Below are 15,739 nucleotides of genomic sequence, written 5' to 3' on the forward strand. Positions count from 1 at the left end.
TTCTCTTCCAAATGAATAAATTTTAAGGCCAACTCTTAATGTGTATTCTGTTTAATATTGATAAGTATTTAAATATATTATGTTTTTGAAAAGAAATATTCTCTTTTTCAGAAATATTTGCACAATATATCCTCTTAGCACTGTTGAAAATGCCTTTACAGGACGATCAAAAAGGTAATATTTAATTTGAAATTATTTGCTTATAAATCTGTATGGTATTTTTTTTTCTTTACATTTTAAAATGTCATTTCAATTTTTTATTTACTATTAACAGTTTCTTAAACATTTTATATTCAATATAAGACTCTATACACCTTACAATTGCGTTTAAGAAACGCAGGTGTTAAAGTGCAGACACAATTGTTAAGTGTGAACTCATTACATGACTGTTATCTGATATGTGTGATTTATTTAACTTATTCCATGTCATTTTAGTGTTTAAAGTTGATATTCATGTATCTTTGCGATTTTCTTTAAAATATTTGCCGGATGAATTAGGTATTTCACCCACATTCAGCTTTTATGAAACACAGGTTAAAAGATCTCAAGATATAGTTTGTCTATGGTAAGACCCCCCATCCCACTGGTCACTAAGTCTGGGCCTGTCTGCTGCTATGTCCTATGCTATGCTATGCTGCTATGAATAGTATATTTCAAGGAGGGTAGCTTCTCTTCTCTCTACGGCTAACACAATAGACTGAAGAAAATTATTCCCTTTCTCTCACGAACCCTACCCTAAACAGTGACCCCACTACCCTACTTGAAGTGGTTACCATAGTCACTGCCATGGTCCCAGACGAATGGCTGGGGGAGTTCTTAGTTTAGAAACTGTACATTAGTGATCATTGCTGAATTTGTTTTATTCCACCACTTATCTGCTTGCTTAATAAATATTCAGTGCTTCTGTTTAACACTACAAATCTTTTTTCAGTTTATATGAATTGTTTATTTAATTCCACCCACATATATTCACATGAAATAATGTTCTAATGGTTTTTAAAGTACATTTTCTTTTTAAAAGTTCAATTACATACTTGTTACTTTATTTAAGCTTTTAATGTTCAGAAATTTTGATTCCCTCATGAAGGTATAATAATTTATAATAATTTTTGGTTTGATGTTCATTATATAATATTAGTCCCCAATTTCATGTTAAAAAGCCATTGGCCTATTTTCTTGAGTTACTATAAATATTTTATACATTCTTAAAGGTTAGATATCTGTTAAATTTAATATGCAGCACAATATTATATTTATGATAATGTAATAATTTCTTAATTTTCTCCTTTTTATGATTTGATAATTTGAAAATGTTTATTTTTTGTGATGTATAGTACTTATTTAAAATTAGTATACTATTTTTCTATAAAATTTCTAAATATTTATGTGTATATATAAGAGATATAACTTTGCTTTTATGCTACAAAATGTATTTAAATTCATAAATTTACTTGGTAAACCACTTAACATGTTTGTGTATTTTCCATTTTTTTTTTTTGGATCAACTAAAATATATCGACTTTTTCTAAAAAATTTGTAGATCTACATTATGCCATATTCTTATTTTTTTTATTGTAATGTTGCTGCATGTTTATTATATTATGTTTTTCAATGTGTTATGTGTCAAAAGTCAGAAGTTTCAGCTTACAGTTCACCTTATATATATATATATATATATAAGGGTTGGGTTTTTGACATGACAGTGGTAAAAACCGTGTTTTTACATGTAAAAACCGTCTAAAACAGTGTTTCCCAACGTGGGGCCCACGCCCCACTGGGGGGCAATTTGATTGTTAAGGGGGCAATTTGATTGTTAAGAGGGGACACAAGTTTAACCCTTTTGCTCTGGGCCATTTAAATGCAATGCTAGATTTCGGTGCCAAAATTGAAAGAAAAAATCTAATTCTTAAATAATTGCAGCCAATAAATATTATAAATTCTTTTGACGAGACCAGAATATCAACTGGGTTTTTGGCGGCGTCAAGTTAACCTCCCTGCAGCAGACTCCACGTGGACTTTCAAACTTTAAAGAAAAATTTTGAAAAGAGGACAACAGTAAAGTCTCTATTTACTGCTCACACTTCAACTCATAATCGTATTTTTGAGGCTTGTTATCAAATTTTTTTATTCATCGCTAAATCTGGAAAAAATCATACTACAGGAGAGAATTTAAAAAAACCGTCAATATCAGCATCTATTAAAACGGTTCTTGAAAAAGATGACAAAGCTATAAAAGCTATACCACTCAGTAACAATACTGTTAGCAAAGGAATAGACGAAATGAGTGAAGATATTGAAAAACAACATGTTGAAAAGATGAAAACAAGAAAATTCTCAGTGCAAATGGATGAATCAACTTTGATAGACAGTGTGGCAGTATTGATGACTTACGTAAGATATATTGATAAAGGGCATTTTGCTGAAGAAATGTTGTTCTGTAAAAGATTAGAAAGCACCACTACCTCCAACGATATATATAATAAGCTAAAAAAGTACATAGATGTCAATAATATACCAATAAATACATAACATCTTGTACTGCAGATGGTGCTCCTAAGAAAAATGGCTGCTTAAAATTGATGAAAGATGAGAATCCAGAAATGATTCTCGTGCATTGTGTTATTCATAGGGAAAACTTGGTAGCTAGAAAGATCTTGCCTGTTCTAAATGAAGTACTACATTAAGTAATAAAGTGCATCAATGATATTAAAGCTAATGCCCAATGTGAGCTTCTCTTCAAGCTATTTTGTGAATAACAAAATGCAGACCATGTGAGACTTTTACTTCACACTGAAGTAAGATGGCTCTCTAAAGGGAACTGCTTGAAAAGATTTATGGAACTGTTTGATATTCTTAGTGATTTTTTAAGTGACAAACCTAAAATGAAGTATCTGTTAACAGTCGATGATAAAGCATTTGTGAGTTACTCAGCCGATATCTTTGAAAAAAATAAATATATTAAATAAGTATCTTCAAGGAACAAATAAAACTGTTTTTGATGCAAAAGCGAAGATATTTGGTTTCATTACCCTTATTGAGTTACGTCAGATATATATTAACAACAAAAACTTAGAACAGTGTCATTGGCTCCAAAAATGGGAAGTAAATAATACCGCTTTACTTGCTATTGTCAATCAACTGAAAGTTCTATCGGCTGATTTAAAAGAAAGATTCTATGATATAAAACAAATTGATTTTCCAACATGGATGATGCAGCCAAAGTTAGTGGATTTTTCTGATATATCAAATATGCAGTATCAAGAAGAACTCGCAGAAATGCAAAATGTTAAGTCAGTTAAAACTTTATTTGTGGGTTTGTGAGGAAACAGAAATCAAATACCCAAATTCAACCAAATGTGCAAGAAAACTATTGCTACCGTTTCCATCTCAGGGTTCCCACGGTCCTTGAGAGTCCTTGAAAGTCCTTGAATTTTGTTTTGTTAAATTTAGGTCCTTGAAAGTGCTTGAAAAACGTCTTTGGTCCTTGAAAAACTTGATAGGTCCTTGAATTTGTCCAATACTGCCGACGGCCCTTTTTATAAAACACCCGCGGATCTTTCTCGTTCTTTCTGTTTTGTTCCCGAGCTCTCTCACGTGGTTTTTAACGCCACCGTTTCTAACCGGGCCTAGCGTCTTGGTGTCTGCCAAGCGCGCGGAGCACAGCAGACAATCAATGCGTTCGGGGCGAGACTCCACTTCATCTTCTGTCGCATATGCTTAGATCTTCTTTTTTCTTATCGAAACTGGAATACTCTCGAATTTCGTAACAATATGTACCTTGTAGTTTTCAATAAATTTGCCGTTTTACCATCCGCACTTGTCCTTACGTTTGCGTCATTTCAAAACTTTATTGTAAAGCGTATTCGCAAAGGCACGGCTTCGTATTTGTGTTATGTAGTTTAGACTAGTTATGCCTGGGAAGTGCTATTTTAATCCCCAATGGATGGATAATCAAGCTTATAAAGAATGGATTTTATCGATGCCCGAAAAGAAGTTCAGAGCCAAGTGCCGATTATGCATGAAGGAGATCGATATCGCGAAAATGGAAGAATCTGCTCTGAAATCACACATGAAAGAAAGGTAAAACAAAAAAGCAGTCTCATGCCCTGAGTTCTCTTTTTCCAAAGACATCAACATCTAATTCATCTGGTGTAAATACTCCTTCAACATCGTGTGCCCCATGTGAAACAGAAACTTTAGTGGCCGAGGTAACATTGTCTTCTTATCTGGTCAAAAGGAATGTGCTTGATGCTGAAATTCTCTGGAGTCTGAAGTGCATCACTAGTAATTATTCATGTAACTCCTGTGAAGGGATTAGTAAATTGTTCTCCAAAATGTTTGCTGATAGCTGTATAGCGAGACAATTTTTTTGTAGTGCCACAAAGTGAGCCTATTTGGGCTCCTTTGGATTGGCACTATACTTCAAAGGGATTCTTATAAATGAGCTGAAGAATGTTGATTGCTACACTGTACTCTTTGATGAGACGTTAAATCAGTCTCTACAATCTAAGCAGATGGACATTATGGTAAGGAATTGATAATAAAGTTTGCACTAAGTATCTTACCTCCCAATTTATGGGTCATGGAACTGCAGAAAATATTTTGTCCTCTTTTTACAAATGCATGGATGATGGTTAAAAGCTCTCTAAAATACTTCAATTATCCATGGATGGACCCTATGTCAATTGGAAATTCTATTAGAAGCTTCAGTGTGAATTAAAAGAGAAATATTCCCACCAGGTCATATTCATTGGCAGTTGTGGATTACACATAACGAATAATGCTTTTAAACATGGTGAAAATGGGATATGTTCCTTCTAATTTTTATTTTCAGAAAGAATTGTTGCTGCATAACATTTAGAGAAGGTTGTGTAAATTATGGATGAATAATTTCAGAAACGATGTTTAATAGAGGAGAGGAGGGGGTTATGGAATACCTAAGATTTAGTTCTGTCTCTCTCGTGCAGCCATCACGTGGAAATACCCAGGATTAAAGAAATCTCCTCTTCACCATTAACACCTCATTACCATTAGTTATAGATTGTGCTGAAAATGATTTTGTGAATTAATATGTAAAACCAGTAGCGTTGTTTTCAAAAAAATATAAATTTTAGTCCATAATACATATACTTTCTTCTCTCTATATAGGCAAAGCATTTAGGTATTATATTTGAAATTAATTATTGCCGCATCAAGCATTGTTGCTTCTAGTAAAATAGAAGAGAATAATTTTTAAAATTGGTCTTAGATTAAGGTCCTTGAAAATTTTGTTGAGGTCCTTGAAAAGTCCTGGAAAGTCCTTGAATTTCAATCTCATCATAGAGTGGGAACCCTGCATCTTCATATTTAGCTGAATTTGGATTTAGTGCTGTAATTATTTTTTTACTTCTAAAAAGAGAAATAGTCTGGATATAACACAACCGGGATACTTGAGACTGAAGCTAACCAAATTGGAACCTAACATAAAATCTCTGTGTAGCAAGGATCTCACTAAATTAAAGTATTAAATTATTATAGAAAAATCTTTATTAAAACTATTTGAATTTTAGTTTTTCATTTAAGTTTCTTCAGTGAACAATTAAATTTTTTAATATTAAAAATTATGTATATGTTAAATAGGGGGGCATAAGAATTTTAGAATGACTTAGGTGGGTCATGGCACAAAAAAGGTTGGGAAACACTGGTCTAAAACCTACTGTTTTCTTTAATTTATGGCATATAGCAGACAATATATTATTTTCACATAATTGCCTTTATAAATGAATGTTGTAAATGATTGCTATTGATTTTGCAACTATATACATGTATTCTTATAGAAGGATATACATTGATACAGAAATATTGAAACTCTAAAAGTATTTCCCAGGCTTTTTCATGTCTCATTTCTGTGTAAAATATTGAAAGCAAAATTGATAAGAAAAGTTTATTTTATGAGGCTTTCTGTTTATGTGTACATGTGTTTCTCATAGCAAGATTTTATGAATGAAAGTAATCAATCTTGACATTCTTCAGTAATGTAATATGCCAAACAAAATGATGTTAGGAAATGTTGAAAATTTTGTTTAATATCCTAATATTTTACTTCAAATAGTATGTTTTGATATATTCATGTTGGGAAAAAGCAAGAATCTGTTCTTAAATATCTTTTAACAACTTTTTTTCTAATTTTATTGCTCAAAAATAAATTAATTTTAAATTATAAGCAGTTAAACTCAAATAAAAACACACTTTTACCAAAACTATGGGTTTTTGACATGACGGTAAAAACCATGTTAAAAACCGTCATGTATCAAAAACTTGCCAACCCTGATATATATATATATATAATACTGTGGGGACTTTTGCAAGCCATGATAATAGTTCTTATGGTAAGCAAACATCAAGACTTGCATTATACAATAAAAATTAATTAAGGAAAATTTCATGCAACGTTTTCTTATAGGTAACCTTTAGGTGAAAACTATTTTTGGAAATCAAAGCATGGTTTGTAGTTAATAGACAGTAATTAAAAACTACTAAAAATAAATGTTTTGGGGATTATTGTGATCTGACACCTAAGCTTTATATATTATTTTTTCCAGCTGCTATAGAATGAGATATATGCAATTGAATTAGTTATGTTTTGAAGCAGGGTTCATGATTAAAGGTAGTAATTATATTTATAAAGTGTGTCTTAAATTGTGAGATTAAATACCACAAAATTTTGAAATGGAGATTCTGTGAAATTAACCAAGCTCCAAAAGGTTTTTTTTTCCATGGTTGTAAAAAATTTAAATGTGTAATTCTGTATATTTTTCAATTCTAAGTTACTGATAAATTATAAGAAATTGCACATTAAATTTGTGTGTACCAACTGCCCTTTAAAAGCAATTAGTTTAAAATAAAAATGAAAATTTTATTTGGCTCACTTTTATAAAATTATAAATGAGAACAAATGACAACCCAAATGATTAACCCAAAAAATTCAATGAACTTTCAAAGTAAACTAACATTTTTATTCAATTAATATAATTTCTGTTTTTAAATTTCGTTAATTATTATAAAGGGTAATTTGATCTTTGTTATGCCTAAATAAAGTCATTAACATTATTTTAAAAGTATCTAAGTATTTAAATAATCTATAATTTATAAGTAAATATATATATATATTTTTTTAGGTTCTACACCATTTAAAAATGTAGACATCAAGACATTATTCTTAGCCGCTAGTAACAGAAAACGGAAAGCTTCTTCACCTATACCTCCCCCAACTGAAGCTAAAAATGTTAAAGTATGTGATAAAGATAGTGATGAGGATATTCAAGTTCTTGATGCATCAATAAATTCTGATGTATCTGCGAGTGACTGCAAGGAGAATCAAGATGTGAACACTTTAAAAAGTGAACAAGTTGCTTCTCTTAATAACGCTAATGTGATTATTGATAATGAATTGAAATCAGTTGGAAGTGACGAGCATATATCTGGCGAAGATGATTCATCAAAAACAAGTTCAGATGATTTAAATTCGTCACTGTTGAATAGTTCAATTAATGCCTTGAACACCAGTGGTTTATCTGAAGCAAACCAAAGTATCGTTGAAAAAAATGGTTCTGCAAAAGTAGATGAAGCTGCTTCAGAACTTAAGCCTGGAGATGCAAATGAACAAGAAAAGAAAATTAACACTAAAAAAAGAAAAGTTTGTATTTTTTTAAAGTTTTTATTACAAATTTATATGGTTTGGTTAAAATAACAAATAAATAAATAAAATTTTAAGATTTTTAATAATAATTTTTGTAAAAATAAGTTAATATATCATTTACACTACATTAAGAAATTTCAAATTTCTTTCAAAAATTAAAAACCAGCTGTTATGAAGTAAAATATTGTGTTCTGTCTGCAGCACCCAGTTTTTAATTTCTGAAAGTTACTAAAAATAAGAGTTAATGTAAATTGACACTAATACTTATTTTAACAAATTATGTCTGTCCAATATAGGTAATAATAAGTTTCTGCCTACTTTCAAAGAATAATTAATTAACCAATTTAAAGTAAAGCATTCCCTAATCATGGAAGATAAGGCTACATGATTTCGGGACCAACAGCATGATTGTGGCAATGTAGTCAGACTGCCTTTACTTCCCTGACAAGCTGGTACCCATCGATCTGAAGCTGAGTGGGCTTCAAAACCTTCACTGAGAATCGAATCCTAGCTCTTCTCAATGACAGCCCAGTGCCTTAACCACTGAGCCATCACAGAATTTACCAATTTACCCAATTAATTAAATATTGTCTTTCATTAAGAAAATTTCTCATCTCAAGCTAAAGTGTTGATTTTGTTCTTTTAGTTAAGAGAAAATAAGTTGGAAACATTTATTTTCTCTTAATTAGTAAATTTCAATAAAAAAAGTTGTAAGGGCTATGATAAACAGGTATAAATGTGAATGATAATGGTTTATGGAATATTTTAAAACAGCACACACTCATTTTCTGTAAGTTAAACTGAACTTGTTAAATATGTTTTGTGTTTCTATAATCTTGAACTAAGGCTACTATAGGACATGTTATCTAGTTTTATCATATAATCTAGGATCTTATAACCTAGATCATCTTTGAATCTAGGATTTCTTGTTAACTAATTTTCTGTTTTAATGGCATCTTAAGTGAAAAATTGTTCCTTATTATACCATTAACATCAAGAATATATTTGTACATTATGATTATTTTAATTTCCATTGTTTCTTTAATTTAGAATACTTTATTTTTGCAGAGAATGACCCCTGAAGAAGCCAAAGTGAAAGCTGAAGAGAGAGAAAAGAAGCAACAAGAAATAGTAAGTTATATTTTAAATTCTATTGAAATCAATTGAATTCTTAAAATTTTTACCATTAGAGCAAGTTTGTAAATTTAAACCTTGCACCATTTTTCTATTGAATAACACAAAGAAACCAGTTTGCTACGGAGAAAGGCAGCCATCTTAAATTATTAAAAATTCTGAACACTCTACAAGTTTTTATATAGTCTAGTAGCCTCTCTGGCAATTAAAAGGTAGGTGAACAACAACAAAGAAAAGCTAAACAATGTCAATGCCAATAACAATAAAGGGAGAAAAATGTAGACTTGTAGAGATTTGCATCTTTTATTTCTTCTATTTATTTGCTTTCATTGTTTTTGTGTCACGTTTTGTTTAAAGTACTCTTTGAATTTGGTATCTGTACTAACCATGTTACATGATAAATTTATTTTTGACCTTTAGTGATATGTTCAGCCATTGTTTTTTTTAATGTTAAATTCAATCAAACTCAAGCAAATTAATTGGGATTGAAATCATGTTAGTGCAATTAAATTGGGTGGTAACTTTGGCTAATATTTCAGCTAATCAGTGTTTATTACTTTCTTGTCATTGTAGGCACATTTTAATTTTACATAAAGACATTAATAGCTAAAATATTATAAAAGTTGAGTTTTTAAAGTTTTAATTGTAATACTTTGCATTTTGTAAGAAAACATTGTTATTTTCTCTAGCTCCTTAAAAAACAGGAACGTGAGCGTGAATTGCAACAGCGCAAACTTCAAAAGGAAATGGAGAAAAAAGCTAAGGAAGAGGAAAGGAAAGAAAAAGAAAGACTAAGACTTGAAAAGAAAGAACAAGAGGAGAAAGAAAAACAACTAAAACAAGAAGAAAGGGAGGCTCAAAAACGAATGCGCCAATCAATGTTAGAGTAAGTATGTTAAAGTGTTTTTTGTTAAGTAGTTGTATGTTAAAAAGTAGGACTATTTTTCACAAGTATATGCATACTGAATGGACAAAGTAGAAATCTATATATTAAAAAATTTGAAAGTAAAAAGAAAAATGTCCGTCTGTTTGAATAATTTTTAAAGATTCATCAATAGTCAATTATAGATTAGTCCGTTTATTTGCACCTTCTACAGATAAGCTGCATATTTCAATAGTGGTCGGCAAGAATCTTGTTCTAATGAGTTTTTTAAGCATCTTTACAAAAATCGATCATAGTTAATGATGGAAATATTTTGACTTATCAACCAGATCTTTCCTCATATTATGCTTTTTCCTAACTTAACTACAATTCAAAAATAAAGTTTATAGTTATGATACTTATTATGAAGGAGTAACATACCTCTTTTATGATCTATTGCATTTTAATTAAGGAGGGCTGTGAGAAGAGTTGAGTATCTTTTTTTTTCCCAACAGATTAATTATAAGTACATTTATGTGTTTTCAATAATATACATTCATAAAAGATTTTTGAGCATGCAAAACTTTCATTCAGAAATGTATTTTTGAGCTAACAGTTTGAGTTTATTTGAGCCCTGAAATATATAAAGACTGCCTATATTCTTTGGTATGAGCCATTATAAGGACCCTTCCACTATAACAACCACACACATCACCCAACCATCTTGTTGCATTTTTAGGATTCAATTATATAGCGGCCACGGTAGGAATGTTCCGTAATTTTGACCTTGGTCAGACGCTTCAAACATTCGTATCACAACCAACAAGGGGACTTTCAGCCACAGTAGATTTGATGTGCTTTTTACTGTGCATATGTGCCGGTTTTATTGGGTGCCGGAATCAAACTCTCTACCCCCTGCTCCAACCGACAGTGTGAGAAATGCCTCAATTAACTCTTTCTGGGAAATGTCTCCCTAACTTAAAGTTTAAACATGCAGTTTTTGCAATTGTCTTGATGCATGCTATTTATTGAAAATTGTTGCCTCTAACCAGCATATTTTTTTTATGAACTTTTCAATTACAATATATTATTTTAAAAGGTACTTTTGCTAATAAACATATATTTTATTTTTAACCGTCATTGAACCGCCACCCAATTTTTCCGGTTTACGACTACTAATGTTTAACCCCATAGTCTTGTAATTTTGAACCAAATCCAGATGACAGGGGAACTCCTGGTTCAAGTATTGGGAGAAATTTGCCTTTATGGAGGACTTTTTGATGGAACTAGCCCGCGTTTGCGTTGCTTGGAGAAGAACCTCCCACGACTATCCTGGTGGTAAAGGGACTCTAACTCATGATCCGTCAACCACTGAGGATATTTCACATCACCACTGTGATCGATGCAAGCTGGATTCGTATCGACCAGCCATCCTTCGGATTTGAACCTGGTTCACCTCATTGGAAGGCGAACACTCTATTCCCTGAGCCATCGCGGCTCTCTAATAAACATATAGAAAGAAGAAAAATAAAACAATTTCAGTTATTACTATTTTTATATTATATATCTAAATCTTATTTATGGAAAGCCTTGATTTTGCTGGGTGGCATACAACAAGGAAAAGTTGGAAAATTTTATCAATTGGCAAAAATCAAATAAATGTCAAAGAATTAAAAATTAAAATACCCAAAGTGTCAATGAAAATGAATTATTTTGAGTGTGACATACTTAAAAGTCTGCTATTCTTCCCAAAGATACTGGTCTTGTAATAATTTTGTTTTTAAAAAATAATTTACTTTCACCCTTAATAGCAAATATCAGTATTTTGCAATGCATTTTATGAATAAAAATAAGGCATAGCTGAAAAAAATAACATTTATGCCTCCAATTCAAAAATCAGGGAGATTTGATAAAATCAACCTTGGGAAATCAGGAAAAAGTAAGGAAATATTTTTTCTAAGTGTATTTTGTGCTATCTAATAATTGTTATGTAAGAGTAAATATTTTTATGCACTCTCAATATAACCACAACTTTATAACATACCGGCTTTATAACTATGGTTTTATATTTGATTGACTTTATAACATTCGTTTTTGTTTGTAGAATAGTTGTTATACGGAGTGCTGACATACTGTTTGTCTAAGATAGGTACTCTGCCCGCCACAAAGTCTGTGGCAGTCTGGTGCTATGGAAACAAGAAGAGGGCATTTTAGGGAGGGTAGCTTCGATGATAGCTAGTATGGGAAGTATACCAGATAGGCTGATTCAGCCACCAGTAGGAGACTTATTTAATCTGATTCAAGAACTTTTTTAAGATTCACATGGATATTTCTTACTAAAAATGATTCTCTTTAATTGCTATTTTTTAAATACGAAGGAAAAAAAGAAGAAAAAAAGTGAACAAATTCTGACATGAAGGGTAGTACAGGTTTTTTTAATGTTACTTTTTAATTTTATGTTATTTATTATGAATGTTCATTGATTGTTAGATGGTTTAATTTCTAAACTTGCACATTTTTTAAAGCAGTTAATTTCTTTTATTATTTGAATTTTCTGGAAAAAGTGAAGCGCTTAAACTTATTAACTCTGATTTTAAAAGAAGATAAAACTTTTGCTGAAAATAGAAATAGTTCATGTTATCTGTGCCAGAGAAATATTAAATATCTTTGTTTTTATTTTTAACTTTTTTTTTTAAACTGAAAGCAAGTTACCGCAACTTGGATGAAATGTAAAATTATCAACGATGATTTTTATCAGCACCCATCAAACTTTAAAACGCTTTTGCTTAAATTACGTTTTCTTACTCGTATTTTAATGTAATCTGTATAGTTTTTCTCACTATTTATTAAAAAACTAATTCTAACTGTTTTTTATTAGCAAATTTTTTTTCTTAATAACCAATTTACTATGTATGATAAATTTATAGATGAGTTATTTATTAATAAAACATTGTATAACAATAATTTTTCGGGAGTGCGCAACACACCTTCTCCTAAACAAGAAACCTCTCTTTTTATTTTTCTAAGTGTGAAGTCTGACACTCCAGTAGCCAGACATGCTCTTTGAGATGGTTGATGATGAGGTAATTTAAGGGCTTTTTCCTTAGCTTCATTAGCAAAAAACTCAAACACATTGTGCACAATTTTATGTGCTTGTGACTTTAAAACTTCACCTTTTTTAAATTTAAAAGGCATTTCTCAAAATTCAAAAAAGTTTAAAGAGGAAAAATAAAATATAAAATTTACTACACAAATAAATTTGTTGAAAATTTTTTCTTAAGCAGAATCTTTTGAAAAAGAGAAAAGATTTAAAAGAAAAGGAATGGAACGCTCTACTGAACGATGTTTCAGGAGCAAAAGCTCATTTCTCTTCACTGTAGGACTAACACAATAGACCGAAGAAAGAGGTCTTCTTTCTCTGGCCGAAAACCAGTCCTAAAGAGTGACCCCGCACTCCTATATGAAATAATCGTACCTCGTTACCATTGTCACCGCCACAGCTCCAGACGAATGTCTGGCAGATCTTAGACAAACAGTATATACACTGTAGTTATTTATGCTTTTTATTTTTTTACAATAAAAATTAATCTTAAATCTTCAGGTCAATTATTACTTTCTTTCTAGGGCTAAGCTTGAAAAGAAAAAACAAATGGAAGAAATAAAACTGAAGCAGGTAGAAGAACGCAAAAAAGCTGAAGAAGAAAAAAAGAAAGCTGAACTTGAAAAAGTAAAAATTATCTTCTACTTTAGAATAAGTGAAAATTATTGTTTTTGTTGTATTGTTATTGTTTATATGATTTAATATCTTTATATTTCATGTTGTATTTTTTAAAAATGATAATGTTAGTAAAAAATTTGCTCACAGCAAAGAAAGGTAAGAAAGCTGATGTTGAAAATTAATGACTAAGTAATTTTTTCCTTTAGGGGTATTTTTGGGACAGAATTAGTCACAAGGATTCTAAAAGGGTCGTTTCTTGTCATCTTTCTATGTCGTCACTTTTCTTGTGCATGTACTAAATTGGAATAAACCACTGTGTTTTTCTTCCCTGATTTATAGTCGAGGGGGAAATGTTTGAATCCCTGATTCTCTTTATTATGATGTGTGCCTAAGTTTGGAAATATTCATTCATTCCATTGTATCTGGTTTGCCATTTTTTGATTTTACTTGTTTCAAAGCACTAAGTCAAATGAAATAATTTTTGCACTTTGCAGTCGTCTTTTTCTGAAGATGTAAATTTATTGCCAGTAGCACAAATCCATGCTTTTGATATTTTATTAATCAAATTTATTAAAATAAGGTTTGATTTAAGGCTACAAAATTTAATGCATCTTATTGCTTGAAACAGGTGTATCTGTTTAAAAATTTACACAACATGATTAGGAATGTGGAAGTTCAAATTAAATTAGTTTTGTTACTAGTTATTTAAATATTTGTTCGATGTTGTAAAAGTATGATCAGTGTTAAAGTGACTGTCACTTAATCACTATGTTAAATCGGTTGAAATTGTGTTAAAAAATATTCTACCCATTTTTAATGGTAGGTTTGAATGGAGATGTATCAATTGCTTCTTGATTTCTTACTTTTAAAATTAGAAGAAAAAAAAGTTTTGTGAAAATCAAGCAATTTTATTTTCATATATTTCAAAATATTTTGTTTGTTTTAAAGCTAAAAACTTAGAACTCACACAAGTTGAAAGGTTTATATGTGTGTTTCAAATCAATCAATTACTTCATTGTCACTTAGATATTTTTAATATTAATCATTAAAATACCCAAGTTTTGTCCAAATGTCTGTAAAAGTTTCTTTTCAGTTTTTTTTTCTAATTGTAAAACATACAGAGAAATCATCATGCAGTCCTAGAAACCATTTTAGGTAGCTTAGAGTCAAAAGTTGAAGTGTTAAAAATGTTTTTTGTCAGAGGCATATTCTTAAAGGAATATATTAATAGGTTGAAAATTAAACATGTAAAGTTAAAGATGATACTGATATGTGAGGTTAAAGAATTTAATAACTCTGGAAAATATCTAGGAAATGTCAGGAAATTACATTAAAATTTCTGAAAAGTTTGAAAAATTAATTTCAGTTTGAAGTACTAAAGCTTCCAATATTTTCCTAAAATTTTTTTCTTGTTATAACTTTTTAAAGTTTAATTTTAGCTCTAATAGCAATATAAGTGTTTCATAGTACATTTTATGTATAAGAATTAGGCATAAATTAGAAATCAATTTTAAAATTTTTTCCTCTAGAAAAGAAACAGGGAAATTTGATAAAATCAGTCTGGAAAAGTCATGGAAATTTTTTCTGTGTGTTTATGAACACCCTAAATCATTTTAAATGTCTTAAAAATTTTACATACATTTCTTTTAATATGTAGAAAATATTTCGATGAAATTTTTTCTGCTGGATGCAAACTCATAACTAGCCTTTTGGTATTTATTACTGTGTTTATCTACTATGTGTATTTAATCTTATTTTCTGCTCAGCCTAATTTCTCTTTCTTTATCTTTGCAGGAACAAAAAGAAAAAGAAAAGAAAGAAAAAGCAAAAGCTGCTTTTGTAAAATTTTTTGTCAAAGAAAATGTTTCTCCCCCTCCTGTACAAGTATGGAATGACTTTTTATTTAAGCTTGAGACTAATGAATATAGATTAATGTTTTAATTTTTATTATTTGTTGATATTGTCTTCCTTTAAATTTACGACTAAAATCATATGTTAGCTTGTATTTGATAAATATTGATTTAAAACATAAAGTAGTTAATTTCTTAAAATTGAAACAAAAGATTGATGTGCTTATTATTAAAAGAATTAGTTTTTAAAAAATTATCTTATTTTTAATAAGTTTATATTTTGTTAAATACAGTAGAACATCGATTAACTGAGCTTCGATTAACCGAGGTTTCTGTTAATCCAGCCGATAATAAAGTATGTTTTTTCCCCTGATATTCTTGTAGTATAATCATTGCGAAAAGTGGTCTTTGTAATTCAATAACTCTTGTTCATTCTTGTTCTACATATAAATTAATAAACCATAATTAATGAACTATAGTAAATAATTTAAAAACTA

At 30.0% G+C, this 15,739-nt stretch overlaps 1 protein-coding gene across 1 annotated transcript in view; it reads left to right on the plus strand.

Annotated features, from left to right (window-relative positions):
- Positions 1-15,739, plus strand: part of LOC107455884 (chromatin assembly factor 1 subunit A) — a 39,650-nt gene that overhangs the window by 2,813 nt on the left and 21,098 nt on the right. Inside the window, exons 2-7 of the mRNA XM_016073607.3 lie at positions 112-174; positions 7,158-7,675; positions 8,747-8,809; positions 9,502-9,698; positions 13,299-13,401; positions 15,187-15,276. Coding sequence (XP_015929093.1) covers positions 150-174; positions 7,158-7,675; positions 8,747-8,809; positions 9,502-9,698; positions 13,299-13,401; positions 15,187-15,276 — 996 coding nt within the window. The 5' untranslated portion in view covers positions 112-149. The remainder of the gene's footprint in view (positions 1-111; positions 175-7,157; positions 7,676-8,746; positions 8,810-9,501; positions 9,699-13,298; positions 13,402-15,186; positions 15,277-15,739) is intronic.

The sequence above is a fragment of the Parasteatoda tepidariorum genome, chromosome 7 (genome assembly GCF_043381705.1).
Source record: "Parasteatoda tepidariorum isolate YZ-2023 chromosome 7, CAS_Ptep_4.0, whole genome shotgun sequence".
In the NCBI taxonomy this organism is placed as follows: domain Eukaryota; kingdom Metazoa; phylum Arthropoda; class Arachnida; order Araneae; family Theridiidae; genus Parasteatoda; species Parasteatoda tepidariorum.